The 27,468-nt window shown below is 48.7% G+C and overlaps 1 protein-coding gene across 2 annotated transcripts in view; it reads left to right on the forward strand.

Annotated features, from left to right (window-relative positions):
- MOV10 (Mov10 RNA helicase) overlaps positions 1-27,468 on the forward strand; it is a 196,037-nt gene that overhangs the window by 162,631 nt on the left and 5,938 nt on the right. For both annotated transcript variants that reach the window (XM_069633328.1, XM_069633329.1), the window contains exons 16-21: positions 323-440; positions 14,142-14,333; positions 15,724-15,798; positions 19,434-19,559; positions 20,431-20,519; positions 22,593-22,714. In XM_069633328.1, the coding sequence (XP_069489429.1) occupies positions 323-440; positions 14,142-14,333; positions 15,724-15,798; positions 19,434-19,559; positions 20,431-20,519; positions 22,593-22,714 (722 nt within the window). The remainder of the gene's footprint in view (positions 1-322; positions 441-14,141; positions 14,334-15,723; positions 15,799-19,433; positions 19,560-20,430; positions 20,520-22,592; positions 22,715-27,468) is intronic.

Here is a 27,468-nt window from a genome sequence, read left to right on the forward strand (position 1 = left end):
TCACATTTCAATCATTGCCCTGTGGACAGACAGAATCCTTGATATTCCCGACGCAACCGTTCTGAATTGATTGCTATTGAGCTGCAAAACATGTAACTTAGTCAATCCCATGTCAATGTCCCCTTTCAATTGAATGCACTGCGAATAACACTATATGTCGACTATATGCATAGCATGTGAATCTAAGCAGATACAATCATCAGAAATGCTAAAACGGTGAGGAATGCAGGTCTTAAGTGCACATGTAATTTGTTGTTGGGATATAGCATCATGACTTCTCGTAATAGTAAGGTTAACAATGGGTTCATCTCTCTCCCAAAAGGTCTCATCCAGCCATTCTGAAGATACCAAATGAGTTGTTTTATGATGGAGAACTACAGGAGTTTGCTGACAAGATATTAAGCCAATCTTACTGCAACTGGGAGCATTTGCCCAAGAAGGTAAGTGTTTGGAATAGGGTTCCTCTTAGTTCAAGGACTTGCACGGTCTTCTGAACCACGCAACACAATGTGTTGAAACCAGTTTCCTACATGAAGTACTGCCTCTTCACCCACCAAATGCTTCCACAACGATCTTGCACAACAGAAATGTGTGTTTGCGAAGGCCAAGGTCTTGCTATGTCCTGCTTTGGTAAGCGCCCATGACCTCTCACAGATTTACATGGATAAAATATGACCAAATTTCCTCTGGTAGACGGAACGCCCACTGGTTGCCGGTTCGTGAATGCATTCTGCAAACATAATCGCGAACACACGTCTTTCAAATAATGCACCTAAATATCTTGCAATGAAATTCTCCAAATCACTATGTAATCGAACCGTGCTGCCTACTCGCACTTTCTCATGATCCCCAGATTCAAATGGCAAAAAGCGGGGGGTTCCAGCTTTCCAGTAGTTGCTGCTAAACACTGGAACGCTCTACCGCCGTCACTCAGATCAGAACCATCATTCCGGAAAGTTCTTAAACTTGGCTCTTAAGATCTCCTAAACTGTAAATAATCTATGTCTTGGCACCAAATCATACTATGCATGTAACTCGCTCATGTATCTACCATTGTATTCAAAGCACCAAATCCAGACTATGGGCTTCATTCCAAGTGGGGAGGTCCAGAAATAAGGGTGCCGTTAGCACGGCCCAGGCACCCTTTCTGGACCGCCACACTCCGACTTTGCGGGTAGGGGCTGTTACGCCCAGCAGGTACTACCTGCTGGGCGTAACTTGGGCGGCTTGGTTGAAATCGGGCAAGGCCTCTGGCTCTGCTTCCGGGGATTGTCCTGCTTCCCCTAGGACCAGCCAGTCCCACTAACAAAAACCCTAGGAAAAGAGGTTGAGGTCCTTCGAGGACACACAGCTCTGGGGTCCAAAAGGCAGCCAGGCTACACAACGTTGATCCCACTGGGTTTGCCATGGCTGCGGGAAGAACAAGGTCACCGTCACCAACCACTTCTGCAGCGAGCCTACCTGTGAGTGGCGCTCCCTCTAAGAGAAAGTCCTGGACTATGTCATAACGCAGTTTACCATCAACAGATGAGACATCGAAGGAAAGATCAAAAAGGTGGCCCTTTGCTGCCCCCCCCCCCCCCCCCCCCCTCACCCCCCCCCCAGTGACACTATCGCCATCGGCTGCTTCACCGGCCAGAACATCTTAAGTTATCGACTGTCAAGGCCACGCTGACAAAGGCTGCTGCCACCACCACGTAGATGACAATTATTTAATCGAAAGGAGGGCTGGCCACAAAGGTGGTGTCCACGGTCATACAGCCATTCCTTGTGTCACGCCCACAAAGGCATGAGGCAGCTGCTGCAGTTCCTGCGAAGGCCCATGGACAGCTGCACTGGCTGCTTCCTTCCAGAAGTCTTGGAAGAGGGGGAACCTAGGAAGGTTACGGGCCTGCAGAGTGCCCGGAGAAGCCAGTGTAGATCTATACCAGCTCAACCAGGGCAAGGATAATCTGCCCGAAGATTATTATTTGGACCATGAAGGGGGTCATGAACTTGTCTTGGTGGTGTGGGGGGAGAAATGACCCACAGAGGTAATCCGGCTCACCACCACGCCAAAGAAGCGCATCCATCCAGAACCTCGATCAATCATTCCTTTCACACCTCAACCGAGTGACATGTCCTTGAACATACTAACATCGCTACACATGCTGGTTTCAGAAATCTAGCACAGATTGCCTCAGACACAGGGCCCTGCACAGTCAGGAGCCCCCCCCACAAGAACGCTGCCCAGGGAGTCGACCCCGGCATAAGCGTTGCGGCAATGGACCAACCTGGCCCAAGGCGTCAACAGACCAGCCTCCGCCTTCGACTCGCGGTGCCATCCATCAGGCTGCCACTACATCTCGTCCGAGGAGGAGCGATTCTTCACCACGACCCAACATTGCTGAACCTCGGTCTGACTCCTGCAGCCCTAGAATTTGGACCTTGTTCTTTGCCAACGGAATGTAAGGACATCTTGGCCAAAGCCAGAGCCTCGCCCATGTTGAAGTGCTACAGCCATTAGGGGAAGTGATTCTCTGTATGGCGCCGGGCTCAGAAGATCATTTCTGCGTGTCACGGCCCCGTAGCTCCTGTCATACCTGCTTTCATTGGCCAAGGCTGGACTGTCTGGCGCCCTATGAAGGTGCACGTGGCTGCCATATCCCGTTACACGAAGAAAGCAGGTAGGCACTCCCTGTGGTCTCAGACTCGTCAAGGAGTCCATCAGGGGCCTCCTCGGGGTTTTTCTGCCAGTGAAGGCTCCGGAACTCAATGTGGTATTTACTAAACTCATGGGAACACCTTTTGAACCGATGCATTAGGCCTCTCTGAGGTTCCTCACATGGGAGACTGCTTACCTCGTGGCGATCACCTCGGCCAGGCTGGCCGGGGAGAGCTAAGCCCTGTAGTGCTGACAACTGTACTTTTCCAGCATGGATTCACATGCTCATGAATATTCCCCGTCAGGCTGGGAATCCTCGGTAAAGAAAGAAATCAGTATCGGTTTTGTTTCTGATCTGATCAACGGACATGGCCCAGGACAAGGGAAGCTCGACGCCCGGATCCAAGCTGTCCGCTGCCCAGGATGCGGATTGCAAAATGTTTTCAAGGAGGATGAGCATTCGAGATGTCTCTACTGCCTTCATGAGGACAAGACGCACGTGGAGAAGGACTGTGCGTTCTGCAAGAACCTGTCGGAACGGACCAAGCAAGATCGTCGTTCCTGCCTCGCCGCCTGGCTGGAGAAGGGCACAGCAGGTGAGAAGGCGAAGAAAAAGTCTGAGCGGTCTTCTAAGTCCTGTGAGGGCGCCCCGGCGGTGGCACCGACAGGCAGGGCGTGACTTCCCCGGCACGATCAACCACGAGCCAGCGCTCTGGTTCGGGGAAGAGGAGGTCCGAGAACCCGGGTAAGCTTCTGGAGAGGCCCCGGTCAATCTCGAATGGAACCGAGGGGGAGCAAGGCAATGATCCCCCCCCCCCCTCCTGCATCCCCCCCAAAGCGAAGGCTCAGGACGCACCTAAAGTGGTGAGGGCCTTGATCCACCCGGCAAAGGCCTCTATCGAGGTTGTCGCAGCGGCTCTGGCGAAGCCGGCAGAGGCTAAGCCAGTGGAGGCGGCCTCGGGGCCCAGAGTTTCCCTGCCACCGCAGAGGGAATCCTCTTTCCAGACCATCGTGAAGACCCCTGCGGAAAAAGAGGGGGGGGGGGCGGTGGCCATTACGGACTCGGATTCGGCCTCTGAGGAGGATCCGGTGGAAGCCGTGAAAGGCCTCAACGAGAGGTTCGAGAAGGTTCGATCCCAGGTTCCCGCTGATGTGATCGAAGATAGTGACGATGGCAATGACGAGGGCCCAGTGGAGCAGCCATCCCGTCCGTCGCAGCCATTACCCGAGCCCCAGGATAGCTCGGTGGCCAGTTTGTTGGCGATCCAATCCTTATGTACTGAGATGGATGAGGTTACCACGGACCCGGACAGAGGATCCAGAACCAGGCCCGTCAGGAAGCCCTCCGAACAAGCGGAGGAGAGCCCACCCCGCTCCGCCCTTCGTGCCCGTGAAGCCTGTGGACCCCTCATCCCCCTCGCCGGACCCTCGGGAGGATACAGGGATGGACGGCGGCGGCGATGACACAACGGACATCCCATTATCACCCCCCCCCCCCCCCCCTCGGGTCTCTCCGCCCGACGAAATTGGCTCTTTTCACACCACAATAGCCAGGGAATCCGAGCTCTTCCAGCTCCGCCCTGAGGAACAGAAAAAGGAAGGTTTTCTTTACCAACGACGAGAGGCCAAGAGAAAGACAGCCCTCGCAGTGCCGTTGCTCGACGACATCTGGGACGAGGGGCTGGCTAGCCTTAAGAACCCTTCCACGACACCCGTCAAGAGGGACAGGTACAAGAAGTACCGGGTCCCCGATGCCACCCCCTTGTGCCTCAGGGCCCAGCCCATGCCGGACTCTGTCGTCTCGGCAGCGGCCAAGAAGAAAGCAGCGGGTGCGGCAGCTTCAACTTCCACTTCCCTGCCGGACATCGAGGGCAAGAAGTTGGACTCCATGGGACGACGAGTCAACTCGTTGGCGGCGACGACGATTAAGGTGGCCAATGCCTTAGCGATTGTGGCCCGTTACAACAGGGAGCTTTGGTTCAAGATCGCTCCTCTGCTAGACTTCCTACCGGATGACAAGAGGGCGGAGGCCCTACAGATTCTGCAGGAAGGAGAGGTGGCGTCGGATCACGCCATAACGGTGGCAACGGACATTGCCGATACCGGATTTCGCCAACTGGGCAACAGGGTTTGCCTCCGATGACGAGGATGGCTCAAGGCGACGGACTTTCGCCAGGATGTTCAGACCAGAGTGTTGGACATGCCGTTCGACAGCAACAACCGGTTTGGAAAGACGGTGGATGAGTCCCTCCAGACCATGAAGACAGACACGGAAACAGCCCATGCCCTAGGAGTCCTTCAGCAACGGCGGCCCTTTCGGAACTTTGGAGGCAGAAGGGGAGCCTCCAAAGGATCTAGCGGCGGCTCTTCTACTTGCCGCCAGGCGGCCCGCTCCTCGTCCCAGGAGGCCTACAGAGGCCGTGGCAAGCAAGGAGGGTCTCGCCGCCGTCGGCAAGGAAGCCAAGGCGGCAAGGCTTCTTCCAAGCACGACTGAACTGGCCGTAGCGTCGGGTCCCCACCGAAGCACCCCGGTGGGAGGCCGGCTGACGAAGTTCATCAGTGTGTGGGAGTCCATCTCCACTGACCGTTGGGTGCTGGACACCCTAGCCCGCGGACCCTCGCTGGAATTTCAAGTGTCCTCGCATTCCTCCTGTGGCCAGGAAGGAGAATCGCGTCCCTCAACTGCTGTTGGAGGTAAGGGCGATGCTCAAGAAGGGTGCCATCGAGCTCGTCCCCAAGAGGCTCCGGGGCTCTGGAGTATCCTCAAGATACTTCCTCGTCAGAAAGAAGACAGGCGGTTGGCGCCCCATCCTGGACCTGCGTCAGTTGAACAGGTACATCAAGGCACAGAAATTCAGGATGGTCACCCTCCAGCACGTGCTGGGACAGCTGGAGGAGGGGGACTTCCTATCGTCACTGGACGTGGAGGATGCTTACTTCCACATCCCCATTCTAAAAGGACACAAAGTTCCTCAGATTCGTAGTCCAGGCGCGTCACTACCAATTCAGATCCCTGCCGTTCAGATTAAAGTCGACACCCAGGGTGTTCACCAAGTGCCTCGCACCTGTGGCGGCTGTGCCTGCAAGGGATCAACGTCTACCCCTACCTGGACGACCGGCTAATCCGTGCAAGGTCAAGAAAACTCGCCGTTGAACACAGCGAGGACTGTCCACCTGCTCACAGAGCTGGGATTCGCCATCAACTACCCCAATCCCATCTGGTCCCGTCGCAGGTGGCACTGTTTTGGGAGCGAAGCTCGATACAGTGAAGCAACTGGCATCTCCGTCGGAAGAAAGGACGAAGGCCATTTTGGGCAAGGTGCAGCGCCTGTTAGCCACGGATGTGGCCAGAGTGAGGTCCATCAAGTCCCTCCTCGGGATGATGTCCTCGTGCATCTACCTTGTACCCCTTTGCAGACTTCGGATGCGTCCGCTACAAGAGTTCCTCGACGCCCGCTGGATTCAAGTGGCGGGTAGCTTCGAAGAGAGGATCCCGCTCGACGAGGAGTTCCGTCAGGCGATTCTATGGTGGGGTTCCTGTGTGCACCTCGCAGCAGGCATGGACTTTCAGGCCCCGGCGTATCGGGAGACTGTAACGACGGACGCCTCCCTGGAGGCATGGGGGGCCCACACCGGAGATCTCCACGCAAGAGGCCCCTGGCTCCTGGAGGAGAGGTCTCTTCACATCAACATCATGGAGCTACGAGCCGTGTTCTGGGCGCTCAAATCGTTCCTTCCGTCCCTCAAGGACAAAGTGGTGAGGATCTTCACCGACAACACCACCACGATGTTCTACATCCGGAAGCAGGGAGGCACCAGATCCCCAGCCCTAACCCTGGAGGCCCAGGATCTGTGGCACTGGGCCGTCACCCAGGGGTTGTTTCTGGTTCCCTTCCACCTGGCAGGAATAAAAAACACCATCGCCGACTCACTCAGGAGGGAGCTGCGCTCGTGCCACGAGTCGGGACTACACCAGGACCAGGTGGATCGGCTCTTTCAACGGTGGGGCAAACTCCAGATCGACCTGACGGCGACAAACTCAAAGTGCCAGAGGTTCGCCAGCAGGTTCGCACAACCGAGGAGCATGGGCGATGCTTTCTCATTCCCTTGGGATGGCCTGTTCCTGTACGCGTTCCCTCCGTTGCTGTTGCTGCTCCGTCTCCTCAATCAGCTCAAGAGGTTCAGGTGCAAGATGATCCTCATCGCACCGGCATGGCCGAGACAGGTGGTAACCGCAGATTATTGCATCTTGTCTTTCGAGAATCAAAAGGGGATGTCAACATGGGCGTGCCTGTAACATTATCCCTAACGTGATGTGTAGTGTACCCCAGATCCCTCAGATTGTTTTTTTTTTTTTCCACCCAGCACACTAGTCACCTTGATGCGGAGCTCTTACATTACTTATTGTCCCCTTGACCTTTGGTCGAATAGTTATATAAAGTAATCGGATCACCCTAGCCGTCCCTTATTTTGACGGCTGTTCCAGATCTCTGCCGAAGACCTGCAGAACTTCGACAGATGGTGATCCAAGTTGGCGCTGCCGACCACGTGGCCGGGCCTTCCGCCGGCCTACACAGTAGGGAGCGTGGGGCCGGGGTGGACATTTCTATACAAACTGAGAATGCCTTTCCCTTTCCTTCCTTTCACTCCATTAAGTTTTGCCCCTTTAGTAAGAGCAAATTTCCTTGTAAGGATAAGCACAGACGGTGTAACTGGTGCTTGCCCCTCGATCACAAAGAGGAAGGATGCGCGGCTTATAAGCGCTTCCATCCTAAAACATTAAAGGAGCATAGAGTCAAGCGGTGGGCGGCCTACGGTATGTCGAAGGCCGAGTTTTCTGCCGCAGCCACCGAATGTGACGGCGAGAATGACGATCAGACCTCCGAACCGGAGGTCGTTGACATTTTGACAGAATGCTTGCGTTCCGCATAGTCTGTGCCCAGCCCCGCTAGGCATGGCTTAGGCACTGCTATGGGGAAGTCACACCCCGGCGACAAAGACGATCATGTACACGGCACTAAACACAACGGGTACACCAGAAGCTCCGGCGGCATCCGCCGACTGTCTGGATCGCCAGCGTTCCCCGGAACAGCATATGCGCATAGTGACCGGGGCCATCTAAAACAAAGGGCACTACCCCTAAAATACCAGCTTCCATCGAGATGCATCACAAGAAAGTGTCCGGCGACGATAGGGTTCCGGTTCCGCTGAAGTGTGGGGTCCCGAAGACAAGGCCCTGGCACCGCCGAAGAAGGCAGCCGCTGAGACCAGATCCCAGCAACGCCAAAAAAGGTGGCCGCCGAAGACAAGGCCCTGGCTCTGCTGAAAAAGTCTCCCTCACAATCGCCAGCTGAAGCTACGCGCCTCCTTCTGCGGAGGACATCGCCGAGAGCCTAGCAAGGATTGTTTCCGCCGACTCTCAGATGGCAGTCAAGGGATTCTTTGAGGCTTACGGAAAAGACCAAGGATCCGCCGAGATCCAGGGATCACCTAAGGGCCTAAGGAGAGTACCGGAACCCATCCATAAGTTGAAGGAGAGGCACAGGGACATCCCACCTCTATCGGTCCCTCAGGAGGAGTTCTCCGAGGGTGAAGAAGGGCATTTTCGACATTGACACAAATCTTGACGTTTTCCGACGGAAGAGCGTGTTTAGGACCCTTTTCCAACTCTAGACCATTCTAGGTCTTCAGTTTGGACTAGAGAAAAATTTGAAAACTGCATGGGAAGGCTTAACAGGTTTGTTTACCGTTCAGAACAACCCACAACAAGAAGGCCACGGGATGAGAACCCTTTGGACCCTGTAGCAAAATTCCCAAGACTTTTTGATCCCTCTTTAGAAGAGGATATTTACAAATCTAACCTTATTGAAGAAGACATTCCTGCAGACACTCAGGATGAGGATCAATTCTCCAATCCTGAGGACATGCACAATCCCATTGAGGGCTGGGAGGAGAACCCGGATATGGGTGACCCTCAACCATGGCAGCCTCCAGATCCACAAGATCCCTATCTTTGGACTCCCAGACCCCCCCCCCCCTAGACCACCCTCGCCAGTGGATGATCAATTGACTTTTAATGTCATGTTGCGTAAAGCAGCTGAACGCTTTGATTGCCACAGAGGAAGCAGCCCCTGAAGCTGACTTTGTTGAGGACATCCTCAAGGAGAAGCCACCGCCAGGCTATTCCTCTCCTCAATTAAGAAACGTCTGGCCCCCTCCTTATCATCTGCTCTCACAAGAGGTGTTAACCCAAGAATAGAGACTCATTTGTCCGTCTCCCTCGGACTCTCTGTATATCAGAGGTCACACCACCCCAGACTCTCTGGTGGTGACTACCACAAGAAAAAGGGCAGGGGTCCCCTTGTCAACCGGCGAGGCACCCCCTGATAAGGAAGGTAAAGACGTTACGCCCTTGTGAAGAGGGTCACGACCGCAGCAGCATTCTCCATGCGTATTGCCAACACAACCTTCTTGTCCAGCTACACGGATGCGCAATGGGCCTTACTACAAGAAGGCCTACAGGAGGTTTCTGAACCTCTACGAACCATTCTCCTGCCCAGTCACTGAGGGCAGGCAAGTGAACCAAAGCATACTAAAGAACACTTTAGATTCTGCCGAGACGGCTGGTTGATCCCTGACTCGGGGCAAACTCCTGAAAATACATGCGTGGCTACGGAACTCTGGATTCAAGCCAGAGACGCAAGCGTCGCTTATAAATAAACCCGTGGAAGAATCCAACCTGTTTGGGAAGGCGGTCGACTAGGCCCTCGAGACTGCAAAAAAGGAGCATGACACCCTAAAATCACAACCAAATTACAGAGAGACCCTCCAAAAGACGAGGATCTGGGACCAGACTGCTTTTTCGTGGCCAACGCTTCCCTCAACAATACTCATCCCCAAAGGGGTCAGCCTCGTGGAAAAGGGGCCGGAACCCTACCCCCAGAGGTTCTCTGGCCTCAGGTTCGAAATGACCTGAAGATTCGGGTCCCCTCCCATGCCTCCCTGGTCAGGGGCCGGTTAACATCGTTCCTTGAGGCATGGGAGGGGATACCTGCAGACTAAAGTGCTAAAGACCGTAGCCCATGGGTACTGTAGAGTTCCACCGACCTCCATGAGCAAGACAATTGACACCAGACCATCTTCGCATACTTCAAGAAGTCGAGACACTGCAAGAGAATGGAGTCATAGAAATCGTACCTCTGTCACAGGTAAAAAAAGTATTTATTCAGTGTACTTCCTTGTACCCAAAAAGGATCTAACCATGCACCCTGTTTTAGATCTGCGCCCAGCGAACACATTTGTAAAGCCACAAAAGTTCTGCATGGTCACTCTGCAGGAAGCAATTCCTCTGCTATTTCAGGGGATTACATGGCAACATTGGACATGAAAGCTGCATACTTTCATATTTCAATGTTGCCAGCGCACAGAAAATACCTCAGATTTATGATACAAGACGAGCACTATCAGTTTAAGGTACTACCCTTCAGCATAGCATCTGCACCAAGGTTATTTACAAAGGTACTAGCGGTGGCAGCAGCACATCTGTGCAGGCAATCCATCCGGGTCTATCCTTACCTCGACGACTGGCTCATAACGGGGGACTCTTAGAAAACAGGTCTGTCAAATATCCAAAAGACGATGGATCTTTTATTCAGTCTGGGATTCTCCATCAACGAGAAAAAAATCCAGCCTGGATCCCAGTCGGGTCAAAGAGTTCCTAAGGGCTCTAATGCGAACAAAGTACGGCCTCGTCTTCACCTCCAACGAGAGGGTTCAAAACATGTTTCCAATACCTCAGTATGTAGCCAGTCGAGAGGTGACGGTACACAAGGCCATGCGACTGCTTGGAATGATGGCGTCATGGATCTACTTGGTTCCTCACACGCGCATGCACCCAATGCTAGAGTGGCTCAAGAGCCAGTGGTGTCAGGCCAGTGGAATGATCTAGTGGTTGTCTTGCCGGCCCTCATTCTCTCGCTACAGTGGTGGTCGAGGGAGAACCTCTTGAAGGGGAAATCCTTCACCACCCCCACAGTGGAAGCCACTCGAACTACAGACGCGTCTCTCACAGGGTGGGGAGATCACCTGCTTCAGCAAACAGCGCAGAGAGTTTGGTCGTCAGACATAGCATCCAACCAGATAAACCTGTTGTGTTTGGAAAGCTTTTAGTGCTTTGAACACTGCCAACAGTTACAACTGCAGGGGAAGACTATCAACAGTGCAACAATGAAGAAATACTTTTTCCTCCTGCGGGCGACAAGAAGAATTCTACCTTTCCTCTCCTTCACGCACAAAACACTCACCATCGTCGCATAGACTATGCAAACAGCCTCTACCTCGGAATACCAGAATACCTCCTGAAGAAACTGCAACGGATCCAAAATGCAGCAGCAAGACTACTCCTCAAACTGTCCAGAAGAGAACACAACTCCAGCCCTAAAAACGCTACACTGGCTCCCAGTAAAACATCACATCGCCTTCAAAACAATGTGAAAACGCACAGGGCAATCAGCGGAGAAGGAGCAGAATTCCTACAAAAGAAAATAAGTCTACAAACCAACGAGACCCCTCCGATCGAGCAACGAAATCCGCCTGGAACTCAAACCCTACCTCAAGAAAAAACTTGGAGGCACCTCCTTCCACCACTTAGCCGCAAAAACCTGGAACGACATCCCAAAGGAAATGAGAAACACTGAAGATCACCTAAAATTCAGGCAATCACTAAAAACCTGGCTCTACACTACCAGACTAAACCTGGAAACCAAAACTGGAAAAAAGGATAACTAAAAACAAAAAGACAACGGACATCCCTGACCCGGGAGAGTAAAGCCCACGGCAAATGGACAGGTGACACCCGATAGACAGGAACACAGGCGGCACGCACAGAGACTGAGTCAACTTACCCAGACAATCCCACCGACACTTCATCCGCCCCTCAATCTAATACCGCCAGGTACCACATTGATGTGGAATTTTCGAGATATTGGCTATCATCCCACTACCTGAGAGGATGTCATTGGCAGGTGCACTGGCCACTGGAGCATGACTGGAGGATAAGGGGAGCTATGAGTGAGCATGTTAGAGGCGGGAGCTAGAGGAGTAAGGAACTTGTATGCCAGTCACACCCAGATCAGGACAGAACCGCAACAGGGGAGACTACGCATGTTCCAGGGGAACTCTATCTTCTTGCAGACGTACTCAGCAGTCTGCCCGTTGCCCATGGAGTACGAATGGCAATTACAGACATCGTCTCCAACGTTTTCGCAGAATGGGGCTTCCCAGAGATCGATTTGTTTGCAACTCTAACGCTCCATGCCAAGATTACGCCTCCAGGTAGCCCCAGAACCGTTCCAAGGGGAACGGGCTCTGGATAACATGGTCAGGGAAATTTGTCTACGCTTTTCCCTCCGACTCCCCTTCTCAACAAGATGGTGCACAAGATGCATCAGGAACCAGTCACAATGATACTGGTGGCTCCCATGTGGGTCCCGCCAACCCTGGTTCGCTCATCTGATGATGTCCCTATCCCCTTCAGTCAAACTGCCTTGCCCGTACAACATGTTGCAAGACAGAGGGGAGATGCTTCACCCATGCCCACAGACATTGAACTTAGTGGCCTGACTCCTGAGGTCAGAGTTTGGGCACCTGCAGTTCCCTCAGATGTATGGACATTCTCAGGGAGGCAAGAAAACTGAACACTAGATATTATTAGTCGAGTAAATAGAAATGGTTTGTCATCTGGTGCATCTCAAAGAGCATTAACCCGATTAACTGCTCTCCCACACACATTGTTTTGTACCGAACTCATCTACTTGACTCAGGCCTGGTCTTTAACTCTCTAAAGGTTCACTTAGCTGCGCTTTCAGCGTACACTACATCACAACAAAGTTTCATGGTGGAAGATACCAGTTATTAAGGCTTTCATGGAGGGAGTGAAAAGAATTCACCGTCCCATTTCTAACCCTGCTCCAGGATGGGATCTAAAAGTGGTGTTGACTAGGCTTATGGCGGCCCCTTTTGAGCCCATACACAAAGCAAGTCTTAAGGATATCACCTAGAAGATTGCCTTTTTAATAGCTATTACCTCCATTAGGAGAGTAAGTGAACTACAAGCGCTCTCAATCCTAGATCCCTTTGTAAAAGTTCACAAAGATAAAGGGGTTCTACGCACTCGCCATAGGTTAAAGCCCAAATTAATTTCCAAATTCCATGTGAACCAATCGATAGAACTACCAACCTTTTTTCAAAATCCTTCAAGCCTGGGAGAAAGAACCCTGCACACTGGATGTACGCAGAGCTGCCATGTTCTACATGGAAATAACTCGACCACTAAGAAAAACCATCAGTTTTCTGCTTCAGTGGCAGCAGAAAGAGAAGGAGACGCAGTATCCAAAAACACCATCTCTAGGTGGATTGTCAAATGCATCACACTCTGCGACAGTCTTGCTAAGAGAGAGCTGCCCTTCAAGCCTAGAGCACTTTCCACTCTAGGTCCTTGGGCGACCATAGAATTCATTGCAAATGTTCCCCTTGAGTCCATTTGCAAAGCGGCAACCTGGAGTTCTGTACACACCTTTACAAGACACTATTGCCTAGACACTCATTCTGGGTCTAATTCTCAGGTGGGACAGGCACGAAGGTACTAAGACATCTTTTCACTACTGTTCGTTCTCACAACCCACCTCCAATTCTGGGTACTGCTCGCTAGTCTTTGCAAAGCATGTGATTCTAAGCAGATTAACAAACATCAGAAGACAATGCATTACTTACCGTAAAAGCATTTCTGATGATAGTATCTGCTTAGATTCACATGCGTCCACCCTTCCTCCCCGCTCAGATGGAAGGAACATGGGACGTTTTACCACTTTCTCTCTTTTCTGTACTCACTCACGATAGTCCTAAGGCTCCCTCTTGGCAGAAAAAATACAATCGGAGGGACCTCGACATGTGAGGGATCTTGGGTACACTACACCTCACGTTGGGGATAGTGTTACAGGCACACCCATTTCGACGTCCCCCTTCGATTTTCAAAAGACAAGATGCAATACTCAGTGGTTACCACTGGATGTCGGACCATATGCACAGCATGTGAATCTAAGCAGATACAACCATCAAATGCTTTTACACTAATGCATATCTTCTCCTAAATAAACCATAACCCCAGTTCTGCGTGACAAAGTGGAACCCTGGAAAAACAGATACTTGCCCGAGCCCAGGATAGTCTGCAGAGTGATCCTTGTGGCAGCCGTCTTGATTTGTAAAAGGTAGCTTTTATGCAAATTTACTTTGATGGATGCACTCTACGGACTGATGGGTCTTATATATGCTGTTAGTAATGTCATGAAGTATTTTTCTTTGTTCGGCACATTATTTTAGGGCTTGAAGCCTGGCAGGTTTTGAAAATACGGCTATAGCGGTTCGATGTGCAGTTATGTAGATTTCTGAAATTGTTCTCCAAGAAATTCGATTTTTGAAACCTATTCTGTCTCACTTACAGGGATTCCCAATAGTTTTTGAAGGGGTGTTGGGAGAAGACCAGCGTGAAGAAAAAAGCCCTTCTTTCTTCAACTTGGCAGAAGTTGAAACTGTTGTTTCCTACCTCAAGAAACTTCTGATCAACCAGGGAAAAAAGGGGCAGTCCAAGCTTTCTCCTAAGGAGATTGGCATCATTTCTCCTTATCGGAAACAGGTAAGAAATTGGCTTTAATGTGTTTGACCTAGAGCGGCTATATAGTTTTGGATGTCATGTCGTCCTATACTGTGATCGATGTTGAACAATGGGAGCCCTGCATGTTGTATTGGTGATTAATCCTGCCTTCTGTAGTGTTTCATGTTGTAGAGCTCATGCATGTATAATCGATTTAAATGCAGTAAATCGGCGCCCACAATTCCTCTCCTTGTTCCAACCATTGCCAAAAAGGTGTTGCCTAGCTCTCCAGGTGTGTTCAACTACAACTCACCATTCACTATACTGCCTAATGCTGTTATCTTTAGTCAAAAAATCCAAAGATTACTCTAGACATCCTTTGCATTGACTTCATAAGTTATTTTCAGACTTGGGCCTTGTTTGTCACTTTAAGGAAACTACTGCTTATGCATTTTCCTCCCGATTCTGTTTGTGGTGAATCCAGACTTCTAGCTGCTCGAGTGGCATCCATATCTTGGTGTATTATGTAGCATTGGACGATATGGGATTTTAGGGGGGGTAGCAGTGGTTGCCTCTTCCCGTTGGTTTAATGATGTGGGTTTGTGGGGGCTCCTCTAGGTACTTTTGAGGTAGGAGGGGGTGGTGTTTGGGAGTGTCCCTAGTGATTTCTGCAGGAGGGGGTGGGGGCTCGGCACGGTGCTTTATGTGTAGGGGGTGTCGTGCCTGTACCTCTGCTGATTTTTGCGGGGCTGTGGGTGCCTCTACTGGATGCTTCAGGGAATCTGGTACATGTTGCATTTTCATGGTCTGTATGCGTGCTGTCGGCTGGTGGACACTAATCCAATATGCAACATTAAATGGATGGTTCAACTGGGATAAGGCCGACGCGCTCTGTACCAGTCTGTCTTGCTTTCAGCATGAGCTGGGATTTCTCCAAGTACCTTCACCCCAACACCAACGTTTATGAACTGACACCCCAAAAGGCACATTCCACTTTTACACCAATTCCTTTCATGGGCAGAAGACGTGGTTCTGGAAGAACGGCTAGGTTTTGTGTGTTGATTATGTATGATGTCAGCATATGCTCTGTCCGCGATCCGGTGGAACATCAATACATCAAGTAGATTCCTCCTAAACCAAAGATCCCTCCCAAGATCATTCATTTTAACCTGTTAATGTTTCATATGATTTGCTTGTGATGCATGGAATTTGTCTTGATTTTAATTCAAGGTTTGAGTTGTGATCCTATGCAATTTTAGGATTTCTAATTCTGCCTTTCGTGAGGGTTCATATCTCGAAGCGATTTGCAGTTAATGGTGCCTTGTCCATTTGATTAAACTAGGAGAACCCATTTGACCTTTTCCCAACACTTCAGACGTGAAACTAATTTGTCTCAGTTCACGCTTCCTTTAATATTTCGATTGTTTCCTAGGTGGAAAAGATCCGGCAAGCCATAACCAAGTTTGACCCGGTATTGAAAGGCATGAATGATATAAAGGATTTGAAGGTAAAGCCTAACTTGGCATCTCCTTAACTTTATCTTAAATGAGTGGCCTTTTAAGTTGATTTCACCAGAGCGATGTCTACCTATGATCACAGGGTCTTGGAATTAGACAAGTCCTAGTCCACAGGCATCGGGGTGCACAGGAACATGCAAGTAAGACGAGACCTTGCACACCAAGTGGCTGAGTTGGCTCATCAAAGTTTTACAGCCGTGTCTTGCAAGTCATTGGTCTTTGTTCAGGTGCAGATAGGAGTGTTCCATGCCTGGGCTGTCTGCATCGGAAAATGATCGGCTCTTACCCCTTGGGCCCTACAGTTGCCAATGTACAAATGAAACTATCCTGGAATCCAATCGAAGTGTTATCGAGGACATTGCATATTGCCAAATCACGTGCTATAATGGCTAGCTAAATTATTTACTTTGTGCTAGTAAATTATCGTATCGCATCTAATCACTAGGGATGGTAAACCGCTCTTCCCTAGGGCTGTATTTTGGTTGTTTTGAAGGCTAGTTATAGCCAGAAAATTCCAAAATGGAGTGCCAGTAAGTAAATTCCAATGCATTGCAATGTGCTTAGGGTAATGTTTCCTAGCTGTGAAGCCTTAGAAAAAATGCAGATTCTGTTCTCCTTGTATGCGTATACCATGAACTCCTTTTTAGACATCAATGCAAATAAAAATGGAATACTTCCTTCCATATTTTAACCAAGGAAGGATTGGAACCGAAATGAATGGGATTGGGATGTAAGCAGGATCCTAGTTAACGGATTCCTGGCTTCAATTACAAAAGCAGCACTGCAGCATGGACCATGTGCTGTTAGGGGAGTTTCCCCGAGTCCCACCTGGAGGTAAGACTTAAACTATCCCTGTGGTTTATAGATCCCCAACTCTTTAGTATTAGTCTGTACTACTGCTGGAATCGTGGTAGAGTAGCAGAGCAGTCGGGCTTAAGATGTGAGCTGTAGATCGGTACACTAAACGCAATGAATAAAGCACACCAAAGAACCACTTGCACTCAAATCTAAATCGTACACATTCTTATATTCGCACCAAAATCACTTGGGACACGTCTTCGTTTGTGATTGTTCACGGTTACATTTGTTGCAACATTGGACAGTGAAGAGACCATACTATTGTATTATCAGTAACTACGCGCACTTGCGGTTCTTTGCAGAAATAAAATGAGACATTGCTCTGCATTCACATATAAGAAAGTGACTTTAGGGATAGAAAATGTTTAGTGTAATACTAGCAAGATTAAAGGTTCTAGAGATGTTTTCTTCGCACATCAAGTCTTTTAAGTCCAAAAATGCAACCTAGCTAAAGGCATTTCGGAGAGGGCTCAGTCTTGACGCGCAGCAGAATAGAGTTCCTGTCAGGGGTCGAAGTGCATGAAAAGATGTAGTGGAGCTATGTTCCCTGCTGGTCTTCCCCACTCTCCACAAACCCCATCGCTGCACCCCTCCCACATAGGCCAAACCCCCAAACAAACACACCTATTAAGGAAATGTGCAGTGCACTGAAGTGCAAGCTTCAACTTCTTCCTACACTTTTATTTTAAAACTATACCGTTCCGGAACCGTTTCTTTTTAAAATAAAAGTATAGGAACAGTGAAACTGAACTATAAAAAGTATAGGAGCACAGCTCCCGACCGCTCCCGCCCACTTCGACCTCTGGTTCCTGTGGATTTCTTAAAATATGCAGCAAGTTAAACTAATGGAGAGTCTGCTAAGGACTTGATAAAGGGATACAAGCAGCAGCTTGGGTCTGTGGTAGGGGTAAGCAATACCTTTTACCCTACAGTACCTTACGTTTGAAGAAAAAGGATTGTGGCTGAATTCTCTTTGTGACAGTGCTGGACCTGGCCTTTTCGGTTTTCTTGGTCTGAAGACGAAAGTTAGGGCAATGGACCGGATCTCTCAGCAACCGTCTCGAGGGAGGACCTCTGGCACGGCTTTCAACGTCTTGGGTTACTCTGCAGCTTTGGTGCCTTTTCTGCAGTGCCAACAAAGGATGCGATTCGCCTGGACAATCTTCGATTCCTGCAGTCCTGCACTCTGATGGGGCCTGGGCGAGTTGGATTGGATCTCTGGAGTGTCCTTGGCTTAGAAAAGGTTTGGACGTATTCAGCCTTTCCACGACTTTGCACTCGAAATGGGCAGCAGGTCTCCTGGTATTGGGGTTTCTCTGCTCTGGAAAATCAGGACCTCAGGAGATGGCTCAAAGCAAAGCTTGTCTTGGGGCTGGTTGCTCCTCTTCCACCAGTCAACGGGAAGGAGTCGTCCTCTTTGGAATTCCTCTGTTGCTTCAAGGTGTTGCAAAGGGTCTGCCAGTGTCTCTGGTTGTCGTCTTCCGTTACTTCAGCTTCCAGTGGTCGACTTGCTTTACACTCCAGAAGCCTCACTTTTTATACTTTTCCAGCACTCGCTCCTCTGCAGTCTTCAGCAGTTTACAGAAAAGTAGGTTTGGCTGTCCAATCAGGACAGCCAGACCCCCATTGGGAGCTAGGCACTCTGGCAGACAAAGGACGGGGGAATGAAAAACTCCTCCCCACTTCCTGCCTGCCCAGACACCCTGGAGCCTGGGGGTGACACCCAAGGTTCCCGCCAAAGGCAAAACACAAACACTGGTCTCCCCCTCCTAGAATGGTAGAAGGGCCAACAAAGAACAACCACACTAGTAATGGCGAAAAAAGAAGGAAGGCCCCAAGTTAGTACTTGGGTGTCCCTATTGTGTACTACCGAAGCTATGGACATAGCCTGCGGTACAATAATTATACAAGTAGTTACACGTCCACTGCCACCAGCCATAACTAGGAGATGGCCTATGAGAGAAGGGGGATACTAGGTATCCCTTTGGCACTCCACTTAAGGTGGTGTGTGCCAATCTCTCAGACTCAAAGGTTTTAGATTTATCCTTAAGAACTCTAGTTATTCTAGGATAAAGAGAAGAATCTCAAAGGAGGACCTGAAGGGTCCCCAGCAACACTGCCCATAAGGGGCTCTGTGCTGCAATAGTAAAATGCAGATGCCTTTTAGAGCTATGGAGGAAAATGGACTCCATAGTACAATCAAATTGCAAAGAAGAGTTCCAGAAGACAGAGCCCATAAGAATGAATGAGTGGGGGGAAAAAAGGGTCCCCTCATTCCGGATTAAAGAAAAGGTTCCAGAAACCCAGCAAAAAGTGCTGGGGGGGGGGGTTTCGCTATGAGCGGAGATGAAGCATACAAATGATATATCTCCCTGACATGCTGTGCAACCAGTATGTGATTTCTTGATGCGTGCACATCAGTTTCAGGTTTTTGGAAATGTTTAGGTGTTTTCAAGCGACCCAAAGTCTTCACAATGGATTCTGTACTCCTTGATCCTCTTGCAGAAAAAACGTCAGCAACCTTCTCTTGAAGCATGCATGCTTGGTTCAAGTTTGTGGGTTAAATTTGAGACTTGGAATAAACTTGGGGAGGGGTGGGGGGGGGGATTGCTTGCATTGTTATAGACTTGCATATCCTCACTGAAATAATTCTTAAAAGGAATATATATTTTCTGAAAGAAAATGGCCTGCTTTGATTCATATTTTAGTTTTCCTTCTGCTTCCTTCACACTAACCTTGCTCTCATTTGTGCATGGTCGATTTTCAGGTGGGCTCCGTGGAGGAGTTCCAGGGTCAAGAACGTAGAGTGGTAATTATTTCTATGGTGCGCAGCTGCACAGACTACGTCAAGCTCGATGAAGATTTCAACCTGGGCTTTCTGAAGAACCCTAAGGTAGGTTTGGTGAGGTCTGGGGGAGGGAGGGGGCGGGGAGTGAGGGGTTTGGGTTTGCATTGCAAAGGTGTGTGTGTGATTTTTGAAAAAAAGATTCAAATCCTTGAAAATGCACTCTGCGTTCCTTCTATGCACACTTTACTAGCATGTGTTGTCTTTTCTTGAGTGAAGGGCCGGTGACTGAACGCTGGGTGGTGATTGTGGTAACCTGTGGTGCCACTTCACAATTAAAGTTAAGGGCACTTAACAGGGTTCTCATCTGTGGCAAAGTTTCCTAATGCCCTCACACTCGCCAATTTGCAGCTTCATTTTTGCTTTAGTAATGAGGCAGCGGTGTGGGGGGGGGGGGGTGGGGCGCTTTGGGGGTGGGGGGGTAATAAACTGCATATAGTTAAAACTACGCTGGAGTGTGAATGTCGCCCTCTGCAAAATGGTGATAAAACCGGTATGATGGTGTCCTAACAAAGTGCAACTCGGCAATAATACTTCATAGAGCCATGATTGACCAAAAACGTCTATAGAGCGTTAGAGCGGGAGAAAGTGGAGGGTGGTGCAGGCATGGTAGATCTACGATGTGCTCATAAGGTAATTTTAGAGCGAAGTTGGGTTGGCTTAAATTGTAAAGTATATTCCAAAGGTAGAAACCAATGTGAGAACTTTTTTGGACCAGAGGAATGTTATTTTAATTTTCTTTATAAAGTGTTGGCATAATAAGGGTTTAGCGTTTGTGTGCCATATAATGCTGAAACCAAATGGATATGTTTTTGTGGAATTTCTTTTTTAAAATGTCTTTTTAACCACACCCCGGTAAACTTTTTTAAAAGAATTTGTAATTATTTATTTAATCCACCCCCTTTCTTTGTCTCTCCAGAGGTTTAATGTCGCAATAACGCGAGCGAAGGCGCTCTTGATAGTCGTCGGTAATCCCATCATACTGAACAAGGACCCCAACTGGGGCAGGTAGGGGCCAACGCTGATTCTAACCTCTCCTCTTATCGTCAAGCGTGTCCGCGAATTAGGGGAATATATTGGTGAGACATCGGACGGATGCTCACAGTAGCTGGGCATGAACTGTATCAATGTTTAAGAGCACTGGAAAGTTCCAGGGCTAGCGGAACAAATGGGCCAGGAAGTCCCACACCCAGTGACAGAAATAGTAAAAGTAAATGGCAAAGGCCTGTTTTAGTAACAATCCATATACAACTGGGACAGCAGATCTGATACCTGGCCCCAGATGGGTACCCAGGATTGTCGACCTGGGGTCGGGGGGGGGGGGGTGCCTGAAACTAATGTGGTTGGTCCCACTGCAGTGACCTGAACATCTGTAAATGCCCGCACACAGCACTGCTGAGGGTCCATTTAAGGATTTTGGGTGGGTCTTGCCCGCTCAGGCCCTACTTTGTCTATGCTGCTGAGCGTCCCGTCAGTACTTCCATGGTAAGCAGGAGGGGTTAGCTATGCACAACAAAGTCTGGGTACAGTAGAAACAATAAGGAGGTCCCTATAGGGAAGTGGGTCTGCAACCTTGGACTCGACAGATATTTTAGACTATAACAAACTGCCTTAGACAGCAGTCAATGAGGGCTCCTGAGTTGTATTCATAAACATCAGGAGGGGTGCTGTTGGGGGAGAGGTTTGCATTTTGCAACTTTCTTTTGGGGGGGGGGTGTCTCTTGCATGCTTTTTGACTTTGGCTGTTTTGGGGGGATTAGGGCGGCCGAACGCATTTGCTGTACCGGTTGTGTTGGGAGTGTTCTGGCCCATCCTTTTGGCTGTCATTGCCGGGAGAGCTGCTCACATTTATTTAGCACAGGCGGCCTTAAGTGGCGTGCTCCTGGGACACCGGCCTACCTTATTTTAGTAACGGATACCCTGTCCGGGTGTCCACATATGATCTGCATTGCGGTTTGTAAATATGACTTGATGCGTTGCCTGTGTCTGTGTTATTTCGCCGCAGTATTTTTCATCGCTGTTTTTTTTTCTCGAAAAACTCGTTTTTTTGTGGGGTGTTAACCCCCAACACCCCTTTTTTTTTATTCCCTTACACCCACAACCATATATTTTTTTAACCCCCCCCAAAAAATATTTTTCGAAATAAAAACGGCGATGAAAAAACATGCAATGAAAAATAGCGCGGTGAAATGCGTGTATACCGTCTAGGGATTCCTTTTCTCCCCATCCCTTAGTATTATCATATACTGAGTTTACCACCAGGTACAGGTCATACATTTAGCTAGAGGAGGGGGACGGGTTTTCTAGGCTCGGCCATTCACCATGGCATAGATCTAGATGGGCAGAGTCTTGAAACTAAACTGCTAACTTTGTGTTTGTGTAACCCTACGTCGATCATTCAGTAGAAGTGTGCAATGTGTTCTCTTGGGGTGTCTATTTGGTACTTACTGTACGTCCCCACCAGCCTTCCTCCCTTCTGTGCTCTGCCATAGCTACCAATATAGAGCTTGGTTTAGTTAGTAGAACCCTAGCTTTCCCCTGCATCGCTGGTTTCAGGGATGGGGGGCGGGGGAAATTCCCTTGATCATGCAGAATTACCCACCGGTCGAAGCACTATAAAAATCATAAACTCGAACCATCAGTGCAATAAATATAACGCACATTGTCATGAAGGACGAAATGCTGAAGTAAGCGCATAGGGTCCACAAGGAGCGTCGAAGAGAACGACTTGCAGTGACATTATGTAATACCAGGACGACGATTCAAAACTGCACTAAAATAAAGCACTTTTATTTTGGCGAGCAAGCTGCTGGTCTATTGTGGAGGAACCCTGGTTCCCCGCCCAAAATATCAATTCTCCTGTCTGGGATGTGAAAACCTTCAGCGATGGTCCTTACTTAAAATGGCAGAGCCATCTAATTTCCAATGAGGTTCCCAGGGTTCACGTCTACGATGGCGCACTTCTAATTTTGAATACTATCGGCTAACCTGGTGTACGTTATATAGGCATATTTCCTCTATGTCCCAATTCAGTGATTGAGTCCTAATTAAAATGTTAATTCTAAAACTTTCTTTCACTAGATTTCTCAAGTATTGTTGCGATAATGGTGGTTACGCTGGGTTTCCGTACCAGCAAGATAACATGGAGGAGGATGAGCTGGCAGCGCAATTGGGTGCTCTTGATTTAAGCATGGAGCGACCAGGTAAGAAAACGATGCAGCTTGGGACGGTATCCATGTTGATGATTGTACCCTCTCGCTGCAGCTGGTTCAATGGAAATCTTTGTCGTTGCAACTCATTAAATTGATCCCATCTTCATGCAAGGCCAACTCCCTGAAGAAAAAAAAACCTGCATTATGTACATAGGCCAATTTTTTAATAGTATTACAAAAATCCCCTTTATTCACGAAGGGTAAATGAAGTATCGAAGAGGAGTGTTACTGGTGTGCACCAAAAGGAGCAAATGTTGGGCTTTCATTGTTCTGCATTAGCCGTGCAAAATAAACCCATTTTTGACTTGGGAAGCAGACCTGACCTAAACATGTACGTTTCTTTGAAGTAACCGGTCAAGGATGGCCACCCGTTTCGGTATCACTATTTCTTTGTTGGTTTTGTGGGGGCCAATGATGTGTTATATACCTTGTGAATTGTTAAAAATGGGGACTTCTCAATGGCAGCACATCTTAAGTTGTTTTGCTTTACTTATTGGTGTAAGGTTGATATGATGGGTTTTTTTTTAATTGAAATTTCTGGTTCTTTTATTAAATTTTGGCAGGCACAAACTGGCGCTTTGATTTTTGCATTCATAAGGCGGTTTTATACTTTAGGTCCTGTTTGATTTGGGGATCTTCCAGCCCACGGAGTTGCAGAGCTACACCTTCGCACCTTACTGGGCTGAGAAGGCTATGTAGATGGGTGGGCTTGGGTGTAATTGTCGTCCGCAAAGAGGTTTGCTACTAAAATGAAAGCCATCTGTTATGTACAGGTGGGTTATCGTTCACGCTCCGAGAGGGCGGACAATGATGAATGAAATCCTATTCATTTAAAAAAAAAAAGCTACAGTTAACCAAACCTGCAAGTGAGCGAACCTACATAAATTCAGTCATTATATCACAGAGGGACATTGACCGTTCAAAATTAACCGAATATGCTGTTGTGAAGTATGTATAGGCCCATATCGCAGTACTAAATCACTTTATTCGGATTACGAATTCTTTAAGCATAAACTGCACATACCAAAACTGACCATAAATGGCCAAATAAATCCTAAAACTCAAAGTAAAATAATCTAGTATAGTTATTAAAACCATTCCAATTTGACCAACAAAGACTACAAACGTAGAACGAGATGGTCCTTGCATAACCTGTGATCTGAGTCTAGGTTGTGCTTCTTGGTCCTTGGTCTAGCCCGTGGTCTGTCTAGATTGTGCTTCTTGGTCCTTGGTCTAGCCCATGGTCTGTGTCTAGGTTGTGCTTCTTGGTCCTTGGTCTAGCCTGTGTTCTGTCTAGGTTGTGCTTCTTGGTCCTAGGTCTAGCCCGTGGTCTGTGTCTAGGTTGTGCTTCTTGGTCCTTGGTCTTGCCCGTTCTGAGTCTAGGTTGTGCTTCTTGGTCCTTGGTCTAGCTCGTGGTCTGTCTAGGTTGTGCTTCTTGGTCCTTGGTCTCGATACCCGAGGAAAGATATTGAGCTACACCGCATCAGCTACCATACTAGTTTGATTAAATACAGCAAGTGCACCAGCAAGAGATCAAAATTGTACACTATTATTCTTGGCCATTATTTTCTTGGTTTTTACTGAGTGGATGCACTGCTTTAGGTTTTCTAAGCCAGGACCTTATGTGACTTTGGCTCGCTTGATGTAAATTAGGCGGTGGGCATTACACCCATGCAGAATTCAATGGACAACCTGTGCTCCAAAACTGATTTTTGTAATGTCGAACACCCTCCCTAATCCTTCCAGCATGCCTTTTTACAAAATCCATTAGTGAGGCAAAAGTCCAGTTTTTCCTCTCCCCGTTGTTCCCACCTATGTAAGGGAAGTGTTGGTTTGTAAATATAGAAGGCAAAGTGAACCTGTAACCCCATTGGATGCAAGAGAAGTTTGCTAGTAAACCTGTTCCAGCGGGCGACTGGCCGAATCATGCTTACAAAGTATAAAACCTGGGAGGCATTTGCCATCCATTTGCAATTCAGATAGGTTTGGTACATTAATGCCTTTTTATGTAATGAAATATTCATAGACTTAAGGTATTTGTAATGCGCCTATACAGCAAATGGTATTTGAAGGCGCCACAAGACAAAGGTGTGGCGGAACAGGGATCAAGAATAACAAAAAACGGTCCTATAAGGCCTTCTCAATCGAATTGTGCGAGTGCAGTAACAAGAAGTGCAGGGAGGGGGCGAGTGGGGGCGAGGTCCTGTCAGAGCAGCAAAGAAGGGAAGAGTGTAGAGCATGCAAGTACTGGGGTAGGGGCGAGGGAGAGGGCCACTGGGCTAATTGAGTGCTAAGGGGAGGCCAGGTGGACTCTTGCAGGGAATAAGGGTCCACATGCTAAGTGCAGCGGCGGGCTGTATCGGGCTCAGTGGGTGTGTAAGCCCGTAAGCACTGCCAGGCTAGTACGGGGTGGGGGGGGAGGAAGAACGGTGCTGAGAGACTGGGCTAGGAGGGCCTGATGCCCAGTACGACTCAAACCAGGCAGCTAGTCAACCATGCGTCAGAGGGGGACATTAGCAGGGGAGAGTTAAGGGCGAAGAGAAAAGGAGGTTCTTGAGAAGCTTCCTGAACTTGAGGAGATCCGGATTAAGCCTGAGGGGGGCAGGGAGGCCAATCGGAGGGAGGATCCTGTGGAAGAGAGATGCAATGTGAGGAGAGAAGGAGAGGGAGGAGTTGAAGATGACATATTTATTTTGCCAGGCGAGGGGCGGTGGTGGCCCATGGAGGGCGGCCAGACAGGAGGTAAGGAGGGAGCTGGGGCCCCAATGAGCAGTCTTCCTGGCATTAAGGCGGACATTGTTGCCAGCGCACATGCTTAAATAGCAGTCAATCTGGTATGAGCGAGGAAGAGGAGGCAGTGGAGGGAAGCTTGAAGGAGAGTTGTGTGTTGTCTGCATAACACTGGAAGTGAGGAGAGAAGACGGAGAAGAAATGGGCTAGAGAGGCAAGGTAGATGTTGAAAAGCCACGGCGAGAAGATAGAGCCCTGAGGGACACCGCCGGTGGAGAGTGTGATGGAGAGAAAAGGACCCAGTGAACCTTGGAAGGTCGGTCATAGAGGAAGGTGGTCAACAAGTCCAGTGCCAGGTCCGTGATGCCAAGGGTATCAGAGCTGATTTCATAAGGTTGACAGGATTGACCACATATCAAAGGCAGAGGAAAGATCAAGAAGGATGAGAATGGACGGAGAGTTGAAATCGAGATTTGAGTGCAAGTCTTCACGGGTGTTCAGGAGAGCAGTTTCTGTGCCTCTGGCTGCTCTGAAGCCAGACTGATGGTCGTGGAGACAGCCAAAAGATTCAGTGTGGTGGATCAGTTGGGGAAAACAATTTTCTCCAAGAGTTTGCCAGGAAGAGGGTAATGGAAATAGGGCGGTAGTTAGCTGGGCAGCAGGGGTTGGCAGAAGGCATTTTGAGGAGGGGTGTGCACAAGGGAGTGCTTGAGGGGTAGCGGGAAGGAGCCAGTGGCAAAGGAGCGATTACAGAAATTATCCATGGCTGGAGCAAAGGGTTGATGGTTCTGCAGGGGAGTGCCTGTTTGGAGGAGGAGACTTTCGTAGAGAGGACTTGTCTAGCAGTTTCATCCAGTGGTATGTGTGTGAGGAGACTAGGAGGCAGGGGGGGAATGGGGGGGGGGGTGCAAGGGATGCCTGAGAGCGGGTGAGGGAGAAGGCATGGCATTTAATTTTTTAGATTTTTTTTTGTCCATTTATCCATACTTTATCTGGTTGCTTTATTTGTATTAACCCGCATTTGTGTTGCTCTGTAAAAATCCAAGCTGCAACTAGTATCATTCCACGTTTGTTCAAATGTAAAATCGACATGATGAATGGTGGTAATGGGGCCACAAATGGAAATTGGTTCCAGCGCATCAATTGGCTGTTCCTGTTCTGCTGGTTGAGCCACGGCTTTGCTGCCATGTAAGCACCTTCTGAAGATCTTCTGCTAGGCTGGCTTGCACTCACTATTGGTGGACCTGCAAGTCTTGATTTACAGCTTAGAACTACATTTTCCTTTTCGTCTATCTTTTCCACAATGTAGTTTAATTTTGTTATTGTGCATTAGTTTAATTATAAAACTTTAATATTTATCAAAAATAAGAAATGTAACGAAGAAAGGATATTTATCTTGTAAATCTCCATTTAAAAACCTGCTCCACCATCTTAAAATGCTAAATAAAAACAATCAAATTAATACTAGTCCCATAAAATTATAATCTTACAATCAGTTATAACATTTCTTAATCTTATAGGCCTAATAATCTTGTGCTTTGTCCCACCTATTTCTCGTTAATGACAAGCTTCCAAATAGCAATTGGTCCCCACTAAGGAGCAGACAAAGTTCCTGTATCCCCTCCTATAATAATTCTCTAATGCTGTAAAAGAAGTTAAGCCATGACAGCAAGTCTCGACTTCAAGGCAGCCTCTGCAAATCGCATCATGTGTTGAAGAATTTTTCCTATGATTAGTAAACTCTTTAGTCTGCAAGATGTTAAAGCGAAGTTGTGTAGTAAAGCATCTTAGCTATATATACCCTTCCTGTTTTTGTTGGTGTTTCACGCCCCAAAAAACAGTGGGCTCCTTAAATATGGAGTTACTTTTTGAGGAATTGCGGCCAAGCAGTGTTTTTCGAAGTGGCACCCAACATCTGTGTTTCTACAAGCCTACTTTCAACAAGGAGCATGACGCAGGCTTTTAGCCATTGCTCTGTGACTCCACTGTCTGAGAAGCCTCCTTATTGTGGAGTA

The sequence above is a fragment of the Ambystoma mexicanum genome, chromosome 13 (genome assembly GCF_040938575.1).
Source record: "Ambystoma mexicanum isolate Mex_15411 chromosome 13, UKY_AmexF1_1, whole genome shotgun sequence".
NCBI lineage: Eukaryota > Metazoa > Chordata > Amphibia > Caudata > Ambystomatidae > Ambystoma > Ambystoma mexicanum.